Source organism: Rissa tridactyla, chromosome 2, assembly GCF_028500815.1.
Source record: "Rissa tridactyla isolate bRisTri1 chromosome 2, bRisTri1.patW.cur.20221130, whole genome shotgun sequence".
In the NCBI taxonomy this organism is placed as follows: Eukaryota; Metazoa; Chordata; class Aves; order Charadriiformes; family Laridae; genus Rissa; species Rissa tridactyla.
The window spans coordinates 156,420,617-156,444,396 of record NC_071467.1 but is presented as its reverse complement, the minus strand read 5'-3'; the positions used below and the strand labels follow the sequence as shown (position 1 = coordinate 156,444,396).

Sequence of the window (23,780 nt, the reverse complement as noted above, 5' to 3'; positions counted from 1 at the left end):
TTAGAAGGAATGGCAGGAAGATGAGGGCTGGAGTGCTCCATGCAGAACATCACTCCTTGGACAAGACATAGCCTCTGTCTTGTCCAGAGACTTGCTACTCTATCATGTATAAAGGAAGGTCACCAGTTTTTTGAAGTATCTGATCCATACTACCATTTTCCCAAATTTCCCACTAAATTCAATCTAAAAAATGGTTACCTATGTATGTATATGTATGAATTTCTAACTACCAATTAAAAAAAAGTGCATATAACAGCAACTGCATCATTCTCAATTTCAAATTAGAAATAAAATGTTGTTGTAACTGGATGCCCTACAAAAGACTGCTAGCAAGCTGTTTCACCACTGTACCAAGAAAATGCCGACTCTCAAGCAACTGAATTCCATTTAACGCAGGACTTTATAAGCAGAAACTAACCTAATCAATCCCATTAAGAAATCTAACATATGTAAACCAGTAGAAAGCTCGGACCGTAGAGCATCAGCATATCGTGGCCCAGGGGGATGCATCAGTTAAGAAATGATCTGCCAAGGTCTTCTCATAGCAAAACAAAACAACAGGAAGAGGAAATTTGTATTAACAGTTTGAGTTTTTTAGATAACACAAGAAAGAATGACTATGCTTCCACTTAGTGCCCTATCAAGCAGGTTAGAGCATGTCCACATAAATATTCATTCATTTGTAGTAGTTCACGCATAAGCAGAGAGAATCACGTATAGATTACTTAATACAATCTACTCACATGTCACAGTTTCTAATAACAGGCTGTTTTACATCAGGACAACCCCATCTCAAAAGCATTAAAATCGTCGCTCCATTCTTTTCTGTACAATTACTTCTTTTATTTGAAAGGACAATGTGGCTAAACAATTATGTGGCACAATACTACCACAGGAAATTGCAAGAATTTCACCATGTGTGGACAATACCCAGTGTGTTTTACAGATTTTCAAATCCTATGCCGTGCCCTTGTTGTCCACACTAAATACTGCCTTGCAAGAAAAAAACAAATCAAGATGCTGAAGTAGAGGTACTGTGATAAACACTGTTCTCTACGGCCATAGGAGCTCCAGTTGAGGATTTACAGTACAAACACAATGAAGTTTTCTGGCAGTCTGCGCGTCTGCGTCCGTTATCCCCACTTTGAGTCTCAGTCTCGCACCTCCTAACGAGCTCTCACTACAACTCCTGCCTGCTTCTGGTGGCTTCATCCTGACTTAGAAGCAAAAAGTACTGCAGAGAACAGAGACATGAAGAAGAGGTCAACGTCCTTTGCCCCACGGAGGTGCCCCTGCGATACCTGCTGCACCACAGAAGCAATTATTACTAACTACTCAAGTGGTGCTGAGCTACTGGATTGAGAGCCAGGAGATGGAAGATCTGAAACCATCTCAAGCTGAGAGCCTTATACATCCCACAGAGATATCACAACCCCACCTACACACTCAAGCACAGGAACATGATAGTCTTCGCTGTTCCTCATACCCCAACAGGACAGGCCCAGAGCAGTGAGGAAAAAGCACTTGGGTAAAACTTGTAAGTTTCAAAAATTAAGTTTGAGTTGCAAATGCAGTCATTTGCTTGAAGCAATCAAAGCTTCCATGTGGGCCAGGAAACAGACCACTGACTTTAAAGGCATTGATTATTTCAGATTTCAGAGACAAGCTATTGGCATCCCTTTGAGTAATGTAAAATGAATGTCTGCAATGCTGAAAAGTGCTTTGTAAGTAAAAAAAAAAAGAAGAAATCAAATTATCTGCTGCCAAAAAAAAAAAAGATCCTCCTCCCCCCCTAAATAAAATCACCCTCCTGCCCGTAAAGTGAATAAATTTTCAGGGGGCCCTGTTTTGTCAGCAGTGTTATTTGCTATTTTGGTAATTTATGCTAATGTGCTACTTTGGCAAACCCTCACTTGCCACAAATACTTTATTTTGTTGAATTTTGTGGGGATAGAAAAAACTTCAGGGAGCCAGCGGAGACCAGGTGAAACAACTCAACCACCACAGTCCCAACCACAGACGGGGAGAGACTTGCCAGCAATGCTCATTGTCAAATCCACCACAATTCACAGTTTGAAATGACACATAATGCAGGTGGAAGGCAAAAGACAGAGATGAGATATTGTAGCATGAGGTTTGAGACCGATTGCTGACTTTGGAACTATCATTTTACATTTCTTGAAGGCACAGCACTTGCTGAGGTACGAAAAATGAGGTCTGCATAGCTTTAGACTATGTCTGCACACACCTAGAGAGATCAATCTTTCAGATGAAGCGAGCCGGAAATCCTCTCTGCTGTAGGTAGCCATTCAAGGTTCTCTAAAGACTTTTATTAAAGGATCCCTAAAGGTTTTCACCAGTACCTGCAGGCAAATTGTCTTCTTCCTGCTGCAGACAGTGATAATTCATTGTCAGGATAAAAAAATCCCACGTGTGGTTGCATTTCAGCATGCTGTTAATGTCATTTCTGTAATGCTTTGTGAGAGTATCTGTGTGAAGGAAAACAATTATGATCCTTTCTCTGCGAGTGAGAGTGCATGTCCTTATCTAATAAGGAAGGAAGGAAGAGACAGCCTGTGCAAAGGTTGGCCTGATAAAGGTTACTCCTGTCCACCTGCAAATCCCAGACTGCTTTCAAAATGAGAATTATGTGGCGAGGCCTCGCAGACTGAACTAATCTTGTTTTCTGTTACGATGCTTACTGGAGCTCCATTTGCCCTTACCCTAACAAAAATTTGCTGGTAAAAACAAATAGGGCAACCACCAGACATAAAGGCCAAGCATCACCAGTTCTGAAACAAAAGCAAAAAGGCATTCAGAAAACCTTCTCTTTTTAAAACACAAATACAAAAGACCTTAACAAAAGTTAAACACAAAGCAGACGCAATCTTCGTAACCAGCTTTAAGATGAAGAAATCAGCTGTCTCCTCAGACAGAGCTTTGCTGTCTGGCTGTAATTTGTATGTGAAATCTGCAACTACAAGCAGTCTTAACGTCCAAAACTCTTAAGTTAGAGACAATGGTTAAGTTAAAGACAATGGTTATTTTTGGCAGGGGCTACTGCATGAAACGCTCTCTAGGAAACTACCATTTCCTAAACTCGTATAAGCAAAGAAAAAGTAGACTTTTTCTTTTCTTATATAAAAGAAAAAGTAGACTTTAAAGGATCTGAGATTCACTGTGGCCAACTGAGCAAAGACCTCTGCTCAGTGCCCATCTGCCGAAGTGTATGAAGAGGGAAGGATGGGCACAGGGGTCCAGCAGTGGGCGCCAGGGGCTCATGTGGGGCTGAGGGAACTTGTGTTCTTTGGAGGGACTGGAAAACTGTGTCATCGAAAAGAAAATATATAACATTTTATGCATATTCTAAATCCAGTGGAGAAAGAGGTGCACTGTCAAAAGATGTTCGAAAGTACGTAGAGCGCCAGTGTTTCTGGCACTCTACAGTCCAACAGTGACTAAAGCTGAGAGGAAACAAAGCTCATTTGATCTCAGGCCCTGAAAGACTACGAAAGGCTTCAAGGTGTATTTCCTTTGGAATACAATTCTGCCTTCAAATGGAAGACAAGACTGGGACAATTTCATTGTTTTTAAAGAGATATATCTCTCTGTCTACCGTTAAAGCTTTAATAACCTAACTTCTCAGGATTTAATAAAAAGAGCTCCTGAAAAACAGTTTATACCCTATGAACATACGGAGCATCCTTTAAAAAAAAAAAAAAAAGTGTCCTGGAGTGGATATGTTCAGATTTCCTATGACAATACACAGGGACATTCTTCTAATCACACCGTCAGAGCCAGTGTCTGGAAGAGCACAGAAACGCCTGCTGGAAGCACACACAGCATTAAATCTAACAGGCCAGGAAATAGTTTTTTGACTGAGGAATAGAGTCTTACATGCTTTCATGTCATACCCTGCTACAAATACTCACCACCTATGATAAGGAGGCCATAAAGATCTATGTGGGACTGCTTTGTTCATACGTTCGCAGCATGTGATTGAGCATAACTATGAATGTGCTTGGAGGACAAAAATGTTATTTTAAGATTAAAACTGATTAGCTCCCCTGACTGTATCAGAGCAGAACAACAATAATTTTCATGGTGCCCATCAAATGGAAAAAAACATTAACCTAAAAAATCTAAAGAAAAAGAAATCAAAAACATATTTTAAAATCTTTCCATAAGGGAAATATTAAATTGCTATTTGAACTAGAACTTGACATGTTGAAAATCCCACATCATCTACTTTGATGGCACGCTCTATGATATATAGTTTGCAATTCATATCATATCACATATACAATGAAACAATTTGTAATACTTCAGCTTCAGACAAGATTAACAAAAGTGGCAGCTCTGAAGGAAGAGATGTTGTATAGAATATACTATTCGCTAATGTTTGTGAAACATAAAACATTTGGAAAGAGGGACACTTCTGAAATAACACAGTCCATAATCCAAGGGGTGAGGATAAGTTGTAAAAATTCTGGGGACTGCTCATGACACAGGCATTTCAGTGGTACTAATACATGAAAAGAAGAAGAAATAAAACATGCAGTTTATTCTATTGCTACAATGACCATGGAACCCCTGACTGCTGCGTCTAGAATAAAGAGTTAGTTTTGATGTACTTAAAAAAAAAAGCCTAGGATTTCAGTTTTCAATTTGAGATCTGATTTCCCAAGTCTAAAGACCCAAACCCATGCTGATGTGAATGCCAATTCCCAGGTCTTTGTTGAAACCAGGAAGCGTTCTGGGAAAAAAACTAAACTAGAGAATGCTGCGTGGTTGCTGGGATTCAGGCAATCCACCCCAGATGCCATGTCAGACTGGGCTCCTCAAGTCCCTGGGGGAAGTACAGCTAATTCTATTTCTTCTCTCAACACAAAGATGGGACACAGAGAAAAGTGCCAGGAGAGATGGACCCTCACCTAATAACGAACTGGAAAAAACCCTGCCAAAATCTTTAAAAAGTAACAGTCAAGCTACGAAGAAAAGGGAATGCACAAAAAATCTGTGGGCTGGTAAAACTGAAGTCTTTACTTCCATGTGGATATAGATGTCTGCAGAGTAATATGTCATCCAAAAGGCTATCTGGCTGCAAACATTACTGCTAAATTTTAAACTGTCAGGCACAAAAAATTTCCACAGAGCTGTGAAAAAGTCTTCTTTATGAAAATGCGGAACAGTATTAAAGCTGCTAATTCAGATTTTTAACATTAAAAATGTGCTCATAATATAACTCCCTGAAATAACTCATCTTGTACCAGCTTATGATTCTGTAAGTCTGTATTAGCCTATAATATAATTTTTGGTCTATTTGTTACTTCACATCTCTTTCTTCCAAAAAGCAAACCAATAAAATGTCCACTGCCAGAATGTACTGAAGCATGTGGAAAAGAGAACAAATAATGGGAAAGCATAAAAGAACAGTCTAGGCCATTGTGTGATGACACGAATGACATCTTCCCACGGATGCCAGAAGCAATCCGCTGCCATTTGACCAAGCAGAGGTATTCCTTCTGGGACTACTCAAAGCATGATTTTCATCTCATTGTTTCCACTCCAGTTCCCATTCCACGCAAACAAATGCAAAAATATTTGCAATAGTATATGCTGTGAGATTGCATAGTTTTATTTATAGATCATAGATCATGTTGTTTTTCTAACTGTACCACTGACATCTCTGTTATTGTTTTATTAATTTGATATTTAAACATTATGGAATGATCTTGGCAATTGTTAAACAGTCTAAGTCTGCAGATATGCTTTTATATAAATATATATATGCATGTGTAAGTGTATATTTATATATCCATATATACACGTACATATTTTTTTAAAAAAGGCACCCAAGAGGTTCAGCCAAATTAGGGTAAGTTATTAATTTGACACAGAGTATCTACTTGGACAGCTGGATTTTATAGTTTACTGGATGGATGTGGTATCAGATGTTCCAAAATAAATCAAATTTACATGTATCCATGTACTTTAAAATGTCATTAAACCTTGGAAAATAGTAACAGGGAAAGACTTATTAGATTTTTATCCCTCAAAGCCATGTTGCTTCTTTTTTTTGTCTGGAATGAATGCAGACCTACCCATGTGAGCACTCTGTATGATCCTAAAATGTATATAGTCTCCTTGCCTTTTTTTGTGGATGCATTTATAATCTCTGGTTTATATTGAAATAATGCACCATGTTATGCAACTGTCTCAAACTATCTTAAGGTACTGCATCCACACGTGAAAACACGGTGATAGCCCAACACAAATGTGCTGTATTTCTACTACCAAAATCATTATCCTCATTCTATAGTCATGTCCACCTCTCAGTGCTCTCAATACAACATTTTACAAATCGAGTAGCAGAACCCCATTCCCCAAAGCAGGTAGACTAGTTGAGGTCCCATCCTCTCTCCTTGCATGGCCTTTCTAGCTCACCTGCGCTTTCCTCCAGCCTTAGCCAGTTAAGCTGGGGCACCTCCTGTCTCCTCTTTCCCTCGGTTCCCAGTGTCCTTCCTTCTGCTGAGCTCCTCTCACATCTGCTCAGCTGGATCATGGACTTTTATTGTCGGATCCACTCACTTTCCGCCACCTCTCTACTCCTTCACCAGTTTAGCAAACCGTCCCTGCCCCCAGCTGCCACCCTTTCTCTCCCTGCCAGCTTCTGGTTTCACCATGGCAAGGGCCCACCACAGATATTGGCCAGGGCATGTGTGAACATAATGGAGAAATGATGATATCAACTCAGCTTCTCAGAGATGAGGAAGGTTCAAACATGTTCAGTTAGGAAGGAATCTCCAGATATTTTTAGCCGTTAAATTGCTATGTGAGATGTGCAACCTGTAAAGCCTTTATGAGGGCTTAGAAACTTCTTTTCATGGCTTTTCATTCGAAAGGCGGCGTACCTGTCCATGAAACAAAGATTTCAGCTTCTGCTCCAGGGTGCTGTGATACCAAAGCATTTAAAAAAACCCCACACCCTTGACAACTGAAAAATTGAAAAAGTGAGCAATTTCCCCAGGCCTTTCCTTGGAAACACCTCGTGGCTTCAGTCAACACTTTCCAAAAGAATTTCATTTTAAAATGAAAGCTTATAAGGATTAAATAACACACTTTATGTGGACAATTCCAGACCAAATAATTAAAGTAAGGCATTATTAGTGCTAGCAAATAAAAAAGGGATTATATAAGGGGATATTTGAGAGAACCTTACAACAGGCATTGTGGCCAGCTATGGTAAAATTAAGGGGATATGACAAAAAGAACCTGCAATGAATAAATACATTTTGCTGTATTTACAGCCTTCAAGGCATACATCCTCAGAAAAAAATGCCAGTTCAGCAGCATCAGTGTAAGCATCCCAGCTGTGGCCCGCCTACACCGCTGAGCCCCCTCCCCTCACTGCCCCCGGGCATTCTTTCTGGAACTGCTGTGTCTGTAACACTTCCCTAGGATACACGGTTGAATCTCTGAACCAACACTGGGGGTGAAAGGCTTTTGATCAGCAATGGTCAGTTTTCTCTATGAATGTATGTTCTACGGTAAGAATTCCCAAACTTAATTTGTTCAAAGTGCCAGCCTTGGCAGAGATGATTGTGGTGACAGAAGCTTCGGGATACATATGCACACACAGACACAGGAGAAGGCATTTCCCTGACTGCTTTGAAGTAGCATACACAGCACTAGTGGCATCATAACATAGCTTGGGTTGCAGGGACAGGTGGAAAATCAGCAGTTGTTGCCAATGATTCTTTGACAGTGGCCAACACCAGAATGCTTTGAGAGGCTACAAAGATAATCCATCTAAGACTGGCAGAGCTGTTCTCTTGGAAAATTTTCCCCTCCGTTTCCAGATGGACCTGCATTTGCTGACATTGCAAGCACATCTTCAGATTTTCCATCACAGAAAAGAAGGAACTATATATAACTCACCACACAGCACCATCTTTGTATCCTCAGATTCAGAGCTAGTTAACCACAAAAATGTACTCAAAAGCTATGTTCACTTGTGATTTCGTCTGGCACAAGTTTTAAAATGCAGTATAGAGAAGAAATTCCGTTCCCTACCTTTCTTGTAAGTGGCACTTCAATAGGGACGGGGACAACTTCCGCAAGCAGGCAGCCATAGAATGCTACCATGAAAGCAGCAGGATCATTATTAGGAAATACGAGCGTTACCTGAAACAAAGAGAATTATGTCAAAAATGTTTTATCCCAGGTTTCAGATAATGACAATTGGAGTTTCCATGCTTCCTTTCGGAGAGAGACGATTACCAAAACATTTCTATGATAACTACTCAAACACCTAATGAAAGATAAATGAAGAATCAGAAGCAATTGATTCTGATAGATATTCCTTTGGTGAACATTTTCATTTATGATGGAGTTAAACATTTTCATGCTGCATTGTTTCCTACATTGACAACACCTTTCATCTGGCTCTTAATTTACTGATTGCTTTACAGATGTTAAATAACCACATAAATGGAATTAATAGAATTTTACATTCTAATTTAATAATTTGCTTGAAGTTACTGAAAACAAAGTGGATCTGTGACCAATTCAGATTACCCAGACTTACTATGCCATTATGTCAATCATTAACACATTATGTTTTGTCTCCCTATGTTCTGCCTCATATAACAATTCCATTTTGGGATTGGATTGTTGTCCAAGTGTAGAGGTTTCTGCATACTTAGAGAACCCAAAGAGCTGCTATCTAGAGAAGCAAACGCCACATCCAGAGCTGGCCATATAGCATGCCAACCTAGAGTTGTTAAACTTCACAGCTTTAAGGCTAGGGAACTGTTTAGATAAAAGAATGCCAAGAAAAGATAAAATGTCGTAGCAAATCACCTGTATGCTCACTGGGTGCCCTTCCTCCCCCAGCATGCCAACCTGTGCAGCTTCACTTCTGCGGGCACTGCAGCCAATGCCTTAGATCCTCCAGGGGAAAAGGGGAAGGAGAGGTGAGAGCGCAGGGTCTCGCCGAGGATCCAGCAACTTAAGAGAGTCCGTGACTCTCCTTGCGGGGGCAGGGAAGACTACTGCTCTCCCTCGATGGTGAACGACCTCGGTGGCTGGATCTTGTCTACTTTTTTGTTTTGGTTCAGTCTTAAACAGCTGTAACACAGCTAGTAACTATCTTACACGGTCAGCTGAAGTGACATACAAAAGGCATGGCGAATGACTTCGAACTTAATTCCTCTGGGCTTGCGCACAGGATCAGAGTGTATTATTACAGCAGTTTAAAATTTGCTGAAACTACTTAATAGCTCTTTTGAGTTTTGACTGCTTTGACATCCATAGCAGTTCCGTGTTTCAGTCTCTTGAAGTAAAATCATCGTGTTTTCATGTACACTTGAAGGTCCAGTTACTGGAGATTAAAAGTGTTTCCAGTGATTTCATACGACTTCAAGGACAGTCACCTCCCATAACTTAACTTGATTTTTTCAAAGTAGAAGAAACCTAACCAACCTTGTCCAAGTGGGTCCAAAATATCTCTGTTTTTAAACTGAAGCCTGTAACTTCAGAGCTGTTTAGAGAAACTTCAGAGAAAATACATTGCTACTTTATGTGTACGCTTGCACATGAAACAACCCAACTGCCGGAGATGGCTGCGCAGATCTTACTGTATGCATTCTCCACGCACATGCCATAAATAGCCTCAGGGGAAATGGAAAGGAGGGGATTTTGCTAGGTGCACTGAGGGGATGGTAGAATTTGCTGAGCCCAGCAAACATCTGAAAGATGTTGAAAGATCCCAAAAGATACTTGGAGGATTGTTGGGTTTTGTGTTGGTCTTTGTTTACATACACGCGGTGAAGTTTTGGCTGGGAATCTTTGCAGAGGAGCTGACAGAGGTGAAAAAGTCTCACTGAAGTCCAGTGGGAATGAGGCATTAACTTCCCCTCCGAAAAACATTAATCACTAACAGACCTGAACCAAATAAATAAATAAAGTGTGCAAAAGCAAAAAGGGATAAGGCTGAAGGAAAATAAACACAGAGTGTGTATTATGAGATGTGGATCTGGTTATCTAGTAGATATTTCAAAGGGCAAGCTTAATTTCCAGGCAGCTGTCTGGGGTGACACAAGGTTAAATTTCTGAAGTTACTATAGAAGGCAAATGCAGTTCGTCGTGTACTATAATAAAACCAGAAACAGGGAATCAAATGCAGGCACATTCACCTATTTTTTGGCCCAGACAAAGAACTGAAGGAGTGATGTAATGGTAGTCATGAAAAATAGAGATTGTATTGATAGAAGATGCTTTTAAAGGGAAAAAGCCCTTTCTGAATTTTACATAATGTTAACATCAGGAAACAGTTACACTCTTGTTTAGAAAAGACCAGAAATATATGTCTGTATTTCATTTAGTATTTAAAAACTACCTTTAACTGTTGTCACACAGAACACATTACTTAGAATAAAAAGCCATCTTCAAAGAGGTCAGAAAGCTTTTATGCTATTACAACAGGGGGAAAACAGCCAGAATAACAGCCTAGAACGTCAGAAGTACAGTAACACCTCATCTTCAACATGAAGTTACTTCAAATGATCATGTTTCTTTTACGCAGTGATGCTAGGCAAGATGTTTTTACACCGCAAAGCATATGCTTTCAGCATTCAGCTATAAACATTTGCTTCACTGTAATCTAGGTGGACTTATTTCAGAAGAGCTGCAATTTGCTGTTTATGTGTCCTGCACTAGCTAAATTTCCAGCTTTCAGCCTGAATTATCCACAAATCCTTTCTTAATGTTAGGAGGCGCCCGTGGCTGCTGCTGTAAATGAATATAAAGATGGGCAGTTAGCACACAATAGACAGGGAGAGATGCGCACTGCCCGTATGTGAACTTCATTCCTTTTGGAGCTTTCTGGCTGGATAGTTTTGATGTGTACACTTGAACAACTTGTTTCTTCTGCTGTTGCTTAGAGACACGCTTGTACATCAAGTAAAAAATATTCTTCAGATCCTATTCCTGGCTGAATGCCATTGTAGGAAGCAATTTAGATTAAGGATCTAGAGATCCCTTAGTTAAATTCTTCATGATTTATTTCAAAAAGAAACATAGGAAGGATTGTCAGGTTTAATTTTTTTAATTTTTGTTTTCTTCTTTTTTCTTTTGGGAAGCAGTATCGCATGCTCTCATTTTTGAAGCCCTAAGAAACGCGTAACGCAAACAGATATGTGTCTCACGTGTGGCACATGAGGATAAGTGAACAAACTGTTTGAGAATTACCCCATACCTCGGGGGAGGAAGACTTCACAACTCAAAGCACTAAGGCAAGACTAAAATTTGCATTTCTGACAAACTTGTTCTGGAATCTCCATTCTACGGCTTAAAGCCAACCTGGAATGGGACCTGTGGAAATTTCTATCCACACTCTGGCAGAGAAATGGGGCAGCAGGCTCGGGCAGCCTTGACAGAGGAAGTGGTAGATTTGTAAGTACGTCAGTAGCAAAACCAGAGCATGTTCTTGTCTTCATTTAACAGCTTCAAGCGTTACCTCTGTAACCCTTGCTCTCTGTGGACTTTACCCGCTCACCTAGATTCAGCCTCTAGCAGTAGCTGCATCAGATTCAGGAACCAGGAATGGAAATATTCTCCATGTTACCAGTCACCGTAATTTATTTATTCAACTGGCTGCCAGAATGTGCTTGCTTTGCTTGTCTTTGTCCTCCACAATGCTTCTCTTGTTTCTACCATCTCAACGACTACAAAGTCATTAGTAAGTAAGTTTTTTACCCACATGACACCTCCGGGCTCCATAAGCATGCTTTTGCTAAACGGACTGCTGTTCTATGTCCAAAAATCACTTTCCATGGGAATGTTTATTGTTGATGTTGCCACAACTTCAAGTGGCCATTCAGGGAGCACCGGCTCAGGTTATTTATTATACAATTCAAAACATCTGTCTGAATGATCAGTCTTCTTTTTGAGTAAAAGGCAGATTTCACCTCGCCAGCATTTCACTTCATTAATTTCCTCTGCACACCCCAAATAACTCATTCTCTCTTTGTCAACGTGGGATCTGAATTATTATTAATTAAAAATTATTGAGATACTCACCCTGTCTCCAGGTCGTACCATTGGTTCTTGTTTTGTGCCTAGTTTATGTAGTATATTGTAAGCAACCTTCATACTTCTGGTCCAAAGTTTGCCTATTAACACAAAATTTGTGAAATTAATTTTAAAATTCTTCTAATGTTCTACAAGATTCTTAAAGGGAAAGAATACCTAAGCAGTGGAAAAAAACAGTAGGAATATTATTAGTTTTCCAACTAAATACGACAACACTACCAGGACTAGTGGAAATATTTAAATCCTTATCAGAAGCTTTCTTTGAACTTCTTTTTTTCAAGACAGCCGCATTTTTAAGAAGAAAATAACAAGTAAGAATAGTCTCCTTCATGGCAGAAGTAGTTTTCTTACTTTGTGGCTAGAATATCATCAAGTCCGGAGAGACCATTGTAACACCCTTAGCTGTAGCAAGATGGACAAGCCCAGGCTGACCTCTGAGGGTGTTACTCAGGTTTCATGATGGCTCTTCCCCCACCCCAAGCCACCAAGGGAAAAAAGAAAGGAGTTTCAAGAAGCAGAGACAAGAAAAAACCCAACAAACAGAAAACACCCCGCAGCCAAAGGGGCACACTGAAGCAGCAGGGACCCTCTGATCCTTAGCACATCTGTACGCTGTATTTCACCTTTAATTCTGCGCCTTCTTTCATTTAACTTGGCTTTTTCTTATCACCCTTTCCCATATCCTCCCTTCCCTCAGTTTCATTTCACTTGCCCCAGGTACCCTTCCTTTTAACCATCTCTCCCTTGCTTCAGCTCTCCATCTCTGCACTTAGCTAATCCTTATCGAGACCTTACCCCAATATTTTTTAAAGAAAAACGTCTCTCATGAAGACCTCACTGGCCACGTTACATGCCTTTCATTAATCCTGCAAGTGATCAGCATCTTCCAACTACGCAAGCTCTTTCAGATTCCCTTTGTTTAGGGACCCTGTTACTTCCATTTACAATACTGAGAGTAAGAGCCCTTGTTCTTGGCTGGCCCCCAGGTACTGTCTTTAAGCAGTATTCAGTCTGACAGTAACAAATCTTTAATTCATGCCAACCAATAACTTAAACGATAATAGGTTCTGACAACGGATTACCTATGGGGTTCAGCAGTTCAGGCTCCCAAACAGGCAGTATTGCTATTTATAACTAAGCCAAGCAGTTGTTATAATAAGTTCCTCTACATCCTGGTTATAAAATGCAATACTATTGAATTATTTTTAAGTCTAAACTTGATGTAAATATAACATATGATGAGAAGGCCAGATTTTCTGTTTTCCCTCTTAAGGAAAATTGGAAGGGTCACTGCTGCTTGTTACTGAGAAAGTACTGAATGCAATTACTTCTTATGAAAATGGTAATATTGTAACATCAAACTATGTTTTGCAAAGCCTTTAATTTATTTAAAATTACTCCAGTATTTGCATACTGAACCGCCTCGATGCTCAGAAATAAACATGACTCAATTCTCTTCCACCAGAAACTCAGCATGGATACAGCATCTGCAGGATTAACCCTCACAGCATTACGGCAGAACTACCTGCATTTGATGGAAAGAAAGTCTTCAAAAGCATCCCTGCTGCTACAGTCAACACTTCAACTTGACAAGCAAGCAGGATAAAAACAAGGATGCCTTAAGAAAGCAAATATTCTTTTTCTTAAAGGTTTCCAACATTAACGTTTCAGTGGCGAAAAACTTGAACAATTCGTAATGATACAGAAAACTGGAGAATAGAAATCAAAAGCCTGGCAAAAGTTCTGAATTGCAAGAAAGAACCATCTTTACAGAAAACACTTTAAAGTCTGAAATGAACACTGAGTTTTTAATCCCTTTTCTGAGGGACATAAGGGGCTGTTGTAAAAAATTCTGTCTGAGCTATGGAGATTAAATCTGTTACAAGTCTTAAATTTGCATTTGTGACATATTCACACTAATTCATCATCTATCAAATGTGCCATCTTACAATATTTTCTTCAAAATCTAAGGTCTCTTCATATATTAAGATGCCTTCTTTCAGAAGTATCTGGGTACGTAGTACAACCATCTCCATGTAAGTGATCTGAGTAAATGCAGAAATTAAGTTTTCTCAAAGACTAAGAAGACTTAAAGGACTACTTTCTAGTAAACTTTTAAATAATTCTTTAAATACATTTTGTCGTCATGCTCTTTTATTGCCAAAATTATATTTCAGCTTCTGAAACATAGAGCATGTAAGGCTGCATCCCTCATTCCTCACTTTTCTGCTTAAACACACTTCACACTGCACAAAAAACGGCTGTCGTATTTTCTAATGGTCAGAAAAGACTTGAATTTTCTGCCACCACAGCCCTTTCCTGCTCTATTTCCTGGTGCAACACCAAACTGTGTTAATTAGTCGAGCTAACTGCACGTGCATGGGGTATGCAAGTGTGGAAAACTGGAACAAAGCAGCTCGTTTGCATCCAGCTGGGAAGGAGCTGGAATACTCGGTCTCTCCTGTGGCCCTTGGAAGCCCCAGGACTTCACCCCGGCCCACGCGGGCTCTGCCGTCCCCTGGCTGCTGCTCCTCTGCTCCCGACGGCCAGGGCAGGCAGAGCCCGCGGGGCACCTCGCTGGCAAAGCCCACGGTGACATCTTCAACTGGATCGTGTTCATCAGGAAGTCCATAATTTTTCTTCCAGGGTATATATGCTGCATTCCAAAAAATAAATTAAAAAAAAAAGGGGCTACAAAGGGAGGAATAATCCAGAAGCTGGAGCCAGGAGTGTGTGAATCATCAGGGCTGCTGGATGGGGCACAGGCTTTTGACCAGAGGTGGACAGAACCATGTGTTGATTTTTCCACCTTGGCTGTTTGGCCCCCTCAATGTCACTGGGAAACACAAAGGACTCCAGGACCGCAGGATAAAAGCCCCCAGTAACGGAGGATGTTATAAAGAAGGAAATCTGAAGTATTTCCTTCCTCGCTTCTGCCTAGGTTGCAATTCGCTGCAATTCTTCCTTTTCAAACATGAAAGATTAGACGTCACTGGGAAAAAGCCGATTGCTGAAACCTCTCCCACAAATCCCGATGCTGTGACCTTGGCACAACCTCCGTAGGGTGCCACATCTGGGCCACGGGAGAGGGCGCGGGGGGCCCAGCTGTGCCTCACCCACAGATGTCGCCCCAAGACGGGGCTCAGTGCCGCCAAGTCCATCCTCGTGTGGGGAAGGTCATCTTCATTACGGGGTCTGCATCCGAAATCCGGGTGTTTGGGGCCGCCAAGGATTGTCTTCAGCCGGAGCGCAATGAAGCATCGGTCCTCCTCAGACAAACATGCTGCCATTAATCTTCTGGTAAATTGGCTTGAAGACAGGAGGGCAGATGTTGGAAACTCAAGCAACAGTTTCATTTTGCAGCGAGCGGACCAGCCCGTGTTTCGGCTCAGTGCCAGAGTTCCTCTCCTCCAGCCATGCTGCTGCCACTGAGGGCTGCCCCCGGCCCGGCCGAGGACTCACCGCTGGGTGCAGGAACCCCGAGCACTGCGGCTGCTTCCCCAGGTACAGACCAGACCCCGTGAGCCCTCCTCTTCTTCACCTGCCCACCTGCGTCCCTGCTGCCGCGGGGTCCTTCCGAACAACGTGCCTACCTGCCTTGCCAGGGCCAGGATCTGTCCCCGCCAGGCTCTGCTCTGCGCATCAGTCATATGTGAGCAGCCACTTTCTTGCACTTAAAAATGAAGAACTATTACACCATCTACAGCGATAACTCATTAGCAAGAGGTTTGCGCATCCAGTGGTGTTTCAGGCAGGAGGGTACCCTCTGGAAGGGGCCTGTGCCGTGTCTGCCACTCACGAACCCATCGTGGGTAACGCAGGCGCTAGATCTTTAAGTACCTGAATTACCCCTCAGTTTCCAGGTCACAAAACTATTTCCTGAACAAAGCAGACTGATAGGTGTTCACAGAAGAGTTTCTCAAGTTGATTTTGGAAAACAAAACCCAACAACATCCAGTTAACGCACACCTTGCTGCTGCTACTAATTATAACCTTGTTCCTACCTCCCATCAAGCTGCTAATTGTGGTGCTGCTTTCCAAGATCTTGAATAACTCCACAAGATGGTAAGAAATTAAGCTCTTCCTTGCATCTATCATTGCCTAAGTTATAACTGCGTAAGCACTTACTGAAATAAATCTTCTTCTGAAGATCATCGTATCTCCCTTAGCCACCTCTGCTGCTTGCCCAGCACGCTGCTGCCAGCCTCGCACGCCCCAGCAGCGTGGTTATGTAGGAAAGGCCAAGTCGCCTTTAACGCTCTTCACACACTCACAAACTAAGCTGAGTGTTCCCGCTGCCCAGCAAGTACCAGCAAGTGCCGCTACGCCTCTGAAGCCCAGCCACATCCTGCAGATGCTCTTGGCAGGACAGGATGGAAAACAGCATCTTGTTTTCTGGCAGCTACGACAAACACTGTTAACATCTGTGCGGGGCGAGCCCCTTTTCTTTCGCCTCTGGAATTTTGATTTAGTTGAATAGTAGCAAATCTACACCAGCAACCACATATTTCATATTTCACTTGTATTCAGTCGTGTTCTTCTTTTAACAGTCTATTCAGAGGGCAGTATCTTTTACCAACTACAGCGTAGCAAGCCGGAGTGAGTTCACAGCCAGTCCCATCTGGTTAAGCAACACATTCAGAGGAATAAGGAAACCTCCAGGTCTTAAAAACAACATAAAAAGGGACCAGTTAATAAAAATTAGACGCTTTCCACATGCCACTGAAGTAAATCCCCTTCCTCTTCTTTTGCAAATCTGTAAAAGGACTATACGTTTGTGTTGAATGTAAAGAAGGTTATAAGAGAAAAGCTGTATCAGGGAGAAAACTCAGACAGAAAACAAACCACGATCAATTTCCTTATCATCTTCAGGTCGCTTTTCAGAACGACACAGCACTAACTCAGCAAAGCCAAACCAGTGGTCGCTTACCAATCTCCGTGCACAGCAATTGCGCGACTGCCAAAGTTTAACTGCAAACAATTTTGTCAAATATTCATTTTCTCAATAGCACAGTATGGCATTTCTTACATTAAATAAAAACAAGAGTATTTATTACATCGGGTGTAAATGGCAAACTTCCTAATGCTATTCAGGTAAAGGGGCACTTCCTCTGCTTTGCAAAATAATGGTTGCAGTTCTGCTGTTCTGTTAACCCCTTCTTCATAAACTCTTTAGTTCCACCCCGCGCAGCAAACGAAGTTGTTGTCTTTTGGGAGAAAAAAATCCAAAGAAAAAGAACAAAAATGTTCTGTTGCAGAGAACAAAAGACTCCAAACATACTCAGAATAGAGGTAAACTTGCTATTACAGTGCTCGATACTCCAGTCTTAATCATAGGTTGTAATCCAGATTTTTTTTTAAGTCATTTTCTGTCTTTTTATTAAAGAAATAAAGGTTTAAAGTATTAAACTATCATAAAATTATTGATATCTATCTAGGGTTATTTCAGAGCTACAGACAGTCTGGTTATGTAGCTACTTGGTTAGCAGAGTCTCAATACCCTCTCTCTCCTCCTCATAATTCCTGGCCTAGGAGACTCTCGCAGCAAGAGGACATGGGGGGCCGAGTCGCTCACCAGATGCAGCACAGCTTGGGGTTGGCTATTTTTGGTCTGTTGTTAAGTTTCAGCCATCTCAGGGTATCTCCAGTATAAGCTACATCACCTCTGCTAAAGCAGCACGACTTTGGCATCAAAAGGTTTACAGTTGCGTTGAGTATTTTTTGTGGGCAATTCAATTGAAAAAAATGCCATTTTTCAGGCATTTCTTTCCTCACAGTATCCAAATGGATAAAGAAAAAAATACTTCTCTACCCAGAGAACCTTCTCTGCTCTTTTTTGCTAGGCTTGCTGTCTCCAATGGGCCTCTGATATGGGAACCAATACATCAGAGCTACTGAAAATGGTTTTTAAAAATCTGATTACAGAAAGTGTTAGATAAAGGAAATGAGATTCTTTGAATCAGATGTATTTAACTGCTACTCATTTTGTTGTTTTTAATAATGTTACAGTAAGAAAACTCTGAACTTGCTCATTCCCAAATTACTTTCAGCTTTTTACTTTATCCCTAGCCTTTCTGATTCTTCTTAGAATAATCATTTTAAGTGAGAAAAGTAACTGTGATAGCATAAGTACTATATAGGATTTAATTGTCCTTTATGCACATTTCTCCTCTAAGAAATCATTAAGAGCTTCATTATTAATACCAACAGTACCAAAACCAGATGCCTGACTACTCTGATTAACTTTGTCTGAGCCAGAAACTGTCTTCCTTTTCCTCAAAATACATATTAGGTTTCTCGTCAGAGTTCAGACTTACATAAAACCGAATAAAGACATCTTTCCTTCCCCTATCTCAGACATTTCAATTTATGCATATTCAGTGATCTGATTTGTAAAGGGATTGTGAATAACTTAACTAAGATGTTCTCCACTTAACCAATTTCCCAGAGGAACAAAATATTTGAGAAATAAGTAATATTCATAGTGTTTCATTCACTAGAAAGAGTTTAAGAGTTCTGAGTACATTAAATAAAGATTACAACTGGGGCACTGAGAAGAACTTCAAGAACTAAGGCAAACCACTTCAAAAACTTGCTTGAAAAAAAGACCAAGTCTACAAGTGCAGTTATTCATTTCTTCTATATACGGTAATCTGAGACACATGGAAGAAAACAGTCCCGACATGCTATGAAGACAAAAAGCTCAAAACACATGCCGAAAAGGACACAGGAGATAAAAGGCATTACAAATAAGATGAATTCCTGCAGAGGAATGGGAAGGCAGAGAGATGACTTCAAGCAACAGCTGAAAGAATTACTTCTTTAAACTAGTTCCCCTTAAGGCACAATAGCACATCATGACCTAGAGCACTCACCACTGAAATCCACACTAACTCTATCAGATCCACATCAGCCACTGGTAGGTAGGGAAATTCATTCCAGTAAATCACACAAGGTGGTCTTATAACACCAATCTACCGCTGTCCGCCACGGCATAGCATAGCTTGGCCACTGGTCTGACCACTCTTAGGTACCTCTGGACAGGACAGCAAAAAAGTTGTGAGGAAGGCTTCGGAGAAGGAGAATTTTGTGGACTCTCAGAGAGCTCCTTTTCAGCATGCAAGGGAAATCATTTTGGACAGATGCGACAGGCCAACACTGCATTTTTCAGGGCCAGAGAGCCTGCTGTAGGAATCAAGACTAAGGTGACAGATGGGATGAGATTTTGCCATGTAGATGTAGCAAAAGGTCCGCATTTGACAAGATTTGCTCCCAAAATAACCTCCGAGGTTTGGACACAGAAGGGCTGTACAAAACTAAAGCAACGTCCAAGTCATGTATGACACTCAAGTTACAGCCTGAGTGACAGGCAGGATGGCACGATTGTCTACAATGACCTACAAAGGAGAAGATAAATATGCTTGGTGTTAAGTGAATTGCACTCAGACGGGCTATCACCTAGCTGACAGCTACAGAGACACTCCTGGAATCCAGTCTGGAGTGATGGAAAGAAGTGTGGAATACGGAGGCAAACCTGGAATTCATCCATGTAGAGACAAGAAACTGGAGAAGATGCTGTGTATCAAAAAAGCAGGGAACAAAAGACATCACGTTGAAGCCTTCTCTTAACTGGAAAGTTGGAGGATGAATGGAGTGGGTGTCCATTAAGACACAAGAGGGTGTGAGAAGACACTGAAGCAGAAACAGTAAACAGGTAAAATATTCAAGAAGAGATGCATAGTGACCATGTTGGTAATATGTCAAAGACTGAACCTCTAGAAACTTAGAAGAATTATTAACACTCTTGAATATCTGTCAAAATAGTGAACATATAAAAAATCTTGGTAATGGTGTTTCCTTAAATTGTCTAAGAACCTGAAAATAACTGTGAGGTACAAACTCAAAGGCTACTGAAAGTCTTCAATGTCGATATTTTAAAGTTTTAGTCATCTGATAATAGCACGCACACAAAGAAATGATGTGTCACATTAATACCATGTGGCAGTATTGTGGGTTTAGCTTATCTTTCAAAGGTTTATTATGACTGGGACCAGTGGAACCACGCACAGAGATAGAAATTCATGAATAAGAGAGTCTTTGCTGAGTTCACAGAATCATAGAACCATAGAATGGTTTGGGTTGGAAGGGACGTTAAAGATCATCTAGTTCCAACGCCCCTGCCATGGGCAGGGACACCTCCCACTAGACCAGGCTGCTCAAAGCCCCATCCAGCCTGGCCTTGAACACCTCCAGGATGGGGCAGCCACAACTTCTCAAGTTCAAGGCTTAATGTCTGTTGATGTTCAACTTTAACAAATGCCATGCCCACAATTGCTAGAAAATATTACAGACACAAAAGGTGGAACAGCTACAGCAAAATCATTCATAAAGTCACCAATAAAATGTCTGGTGGCCGTAATGTTAATGATATTTCAAAAGCAGTTGTCGTTTAAGATAACTGCTATGGCACAGTGAACGGACATTTCCCATGAAGAAGAATGCCAGCTTGAAATCTAGCTAGCAGAGAAGAATTCACTAAATCTCCTATGAAATGTTTTTGTTTGTAATTTTTTCTATCTATAAAAAGAAGGGGAGGGGGAAAGAAAAAAAAATTTATTTTTTCTGACCTCAGGAAGCTATTGAAAGGCAACAGCAAAACCCATATCCTAGAGTGCTGCCAAACAGACGCAACGAAAACATGAGTCTTGGTCCATTTTCCTCAGCATTTGGACAAATTAGAAGAGCGGTGTGGAAAGAGTTAGCTTAGGACAGAGGAGCAGGCTAGGTGGCTCCATCAGCCACGTCGATGAGTTCCTCAGGTTGATTAGCTCAGCCTACAGCCCTTCAGGCAAAGTAGGACACATGCTCAGACTCTCTGGACAGAATCCCATATTCAGAAAAATGGTCTGATTCTCACTAACATCTAAATTTCCTTTCCTGTCCAATTTATTTAGGGCATTCATCAGATGATATGAATTGCTCTTCTGCAAACATGTAATTGCAAACTGTAAAGTTCTTCTCTAATTCTAAGTAAATGTCCTTAGGAAGGAAAAACATTGATCAATGGCAAATCATATGTTTGCCCCTTAATTTAAGTAACTTCTTAACTCTGAGGTACCTGAGGGGAAAATGTTTCATGCATGACCTTCAGTTGCAAAGGTTCTGTTGTGCTTTACAAGCTTTTAACTATATTGCAATGCCAAACATGCAGCAGACATCTTTTCGGAGAGGGACCGTCACTCAGTCTGACTCCTGAATAGAAAGGAGCATTCAGCACTGAACAAAACAGACAGACCTCTATATCACAGCATGTAAAAACATTCTCTGCACAGAACTCTAGGTGTCTGGGAAGGTAGAAATAAAAAAGCAAAATCATTTTTTCATATCCATATCAATAGCATACAGAAATGCTCCAACTTGTTATCAAAGTTTGACAGTTATTCATAATAACTCCTTTTAACGTCTCCCAAACGTCCCCTGAACATCTCAAAATTAGAAGCTATATGGGAGTTATTTGTCACAGATATCCTTATGTTTATTTTTCTTTGGCCTTTCTTGGTTGCAATAGATTGTCAGGCTGTACACATTGAACTATATCAACATACCAACGATCACACCGAAATATATCCTGGTAAATCTATTTCAAGGGGGTACATTTGCTAGCTGTACAGCTACATATCTGGAGGAATAATTCAAATCACACTTACTGCAGTGTCAGTAGAACACGGGAAAAATTCCTATTCTAACTTCTTCAGAAGCTGGTGAATTTTGTATACCAGGTTCTGCTTTTGCAGAACAAAGCCTGGGTAGTATCCAAGGGCAACGGATTTATACATTAAACTTCAGGAAAATCTGCCCTGGGATGTATTTCTATTTAAAAGGTGGTTTTAATTTATAATCTGTGATTCCATGGGTGGACCTACTCAGTTCTTTTCCTCTTTGTGAAACAAATCGTACTATAACATCTCAGCGATCCATACTCAGACACCAACAGGTTCTGAATTGTCTTACCCTACTCAGAAATGCATCATTGGAAGGTTTTTTTCACTGTATATTTATGCATTTACTGTACACATAGACACAGTATACAATATATAAAAGTACAAGGACTTATGAAAAGTGCTCACCGTAAGTGAGAATATACAGTGGCTTTCCATTAGTATCCATAGTGGTTAGGCAAGGAGCTTTCGGTGAGATGGTCCCCCATCGCTGCAAAGCTGCTTCCAGAGAAGGCGGCCAATTTGTAACCACACCTAATTGTTCCCCACGCATAGCCAACATCTGGGCTCCTTCTGGCTTTGGCTGGTTTGGATCTGGCTGTTGAACTTATGATTATGAAAAGATATACAGTTACCATGTAAATTCTATACCTTGTGTACACCTGTGTAACCAAGAGAATAAGTTACCTTTGCAAAATATCCTGAAAATAATAACGTGTTAGAAGGTATTGAGAAGCAACAGAGAAATATAACAGAACAATTAACTTTTAACTTTAACAGAGATGAAGTCACTGAAACATCTCAGGAACGCACGTGCTTATCCTTACACTAGCTCCACAAGCAGGGAAAGAAACTGCTGAGGCAGCATGCATATATTTATCTTCAAAATGATCACCCTTTCTTTATTCCTAAAGAGAGATGGAGAATAGTTTTTCCTCGTAAAAATGCAGAACTATTGAAAACATGTACTTTAACAAGTCATCAGTAACAGATTGATTTAAGTCATGTTCTGTTACAGTGCTTTCTTATAAATGACTTTAAATCACCACATCCTGGCAAATCTTAATTCTTAAAGCACCGGCCTCCTTAAAAAAACCCTCCATATTTCTATTTTGCATTTAGTTCTTTTTTTCAATGCTTCTGTTAAAGAAAGGATGTGTAAAACATTTAACATGCTTCCTCACTGACAGTTTTTCTCATATAGGTGTTCAAAAGCAATGGCTGTAACCCACAGCTGAATGTTCTCAAAGCAAAGCTTTCCTCCACTCTCTTCTGTGGTTTCTTTGCAAGCAGAACCAGGAGCTCAGCAGACAAGAGAGACTTTTGACTCTACTGCTTTACGTCCAAGCGCACTACAAGCAGATTTCACTGAATACCGATGCTTTTTGGTACTTGCCAGTACAGGGAGGGCTTATTTAGCTTTCTAGAAAGTCAACGTGTGAGACAAACATTTTACAGTTTTAATAAGAGAACCCCAAACCTTTTGAAAAACAGTCATTTTACCTTCTAACAATTCCTCAAAGTCATCTACAAAGAACTCTCGTAATGGTGGTCGTTTGGGCCGTTTTAGTGTATTGACCAGCTGCTGAATCTTTGCTGACACTCTGCTGCTCACTGGTACTCCTGCAGGACAGGGATCAATGGAGACATCAGTCGACCGCTACGCCGAACGCCACCAGACGTTAAGTGGGGTAAGAAAAAGGCTAGGACTGCAAGGCCACCACAACTACAGTTTCATGCCATACCGTGATTCAAGTATTCAACATTAAGACATTAAGATCATTTCAGCAAAAAGGAACAATGATGCCTAGTTTAAATAAAAACGATACAACAACGTCAGAGTGAGCTTGCAAAGTGAGAGGGGAAACAGCACACAGACTGAGAGAAGCACAGTGAAAAAACCTTCCCTACAGCAAATGTCAGTAACCTTAGAGAAATCTTCTAGGTGGCACTGGCAATGGTCAG

General features: G+C 40.8%; 1 protein-coding gene across 4 annotated transcripts in view; it reads right to left on the bottom strand.

Moving 5' to 3' along the window:
• The window catches only part of DIP2C (disco interacting protein 2 homolog C), a 325,425-nt gene that overhangs the window by 89,529 nt on the left and 212,116 nt on the right, over positions 1-23,780 (bottom strand). For all 4 annotated transcript variants that reach the window (XM_054193647.1, XM_054193648.1, XM_054193649.1 and 1 more), the window contains 4 exons: positions 23,319-23,438; positions 22,224-22,421; positions 12,085-12,176; positions 8,077-8,187 (listed from right to left, as the gene is read on the bottom strand). In XM_054193647.1, coding sequence (XP_054049622.1) covers positions 8,077-8,187; positions 12,085-12,176; positions 22,224-22,421; positions 23,319-23,438 — 521 coding nt within the window. The remainder of the gene's footprint in view (positions 1-8,076; positions 8,188-12,084; positions 12,177-22,223; positions 22,422-23,318; positions 23,439-23,780) is intronic.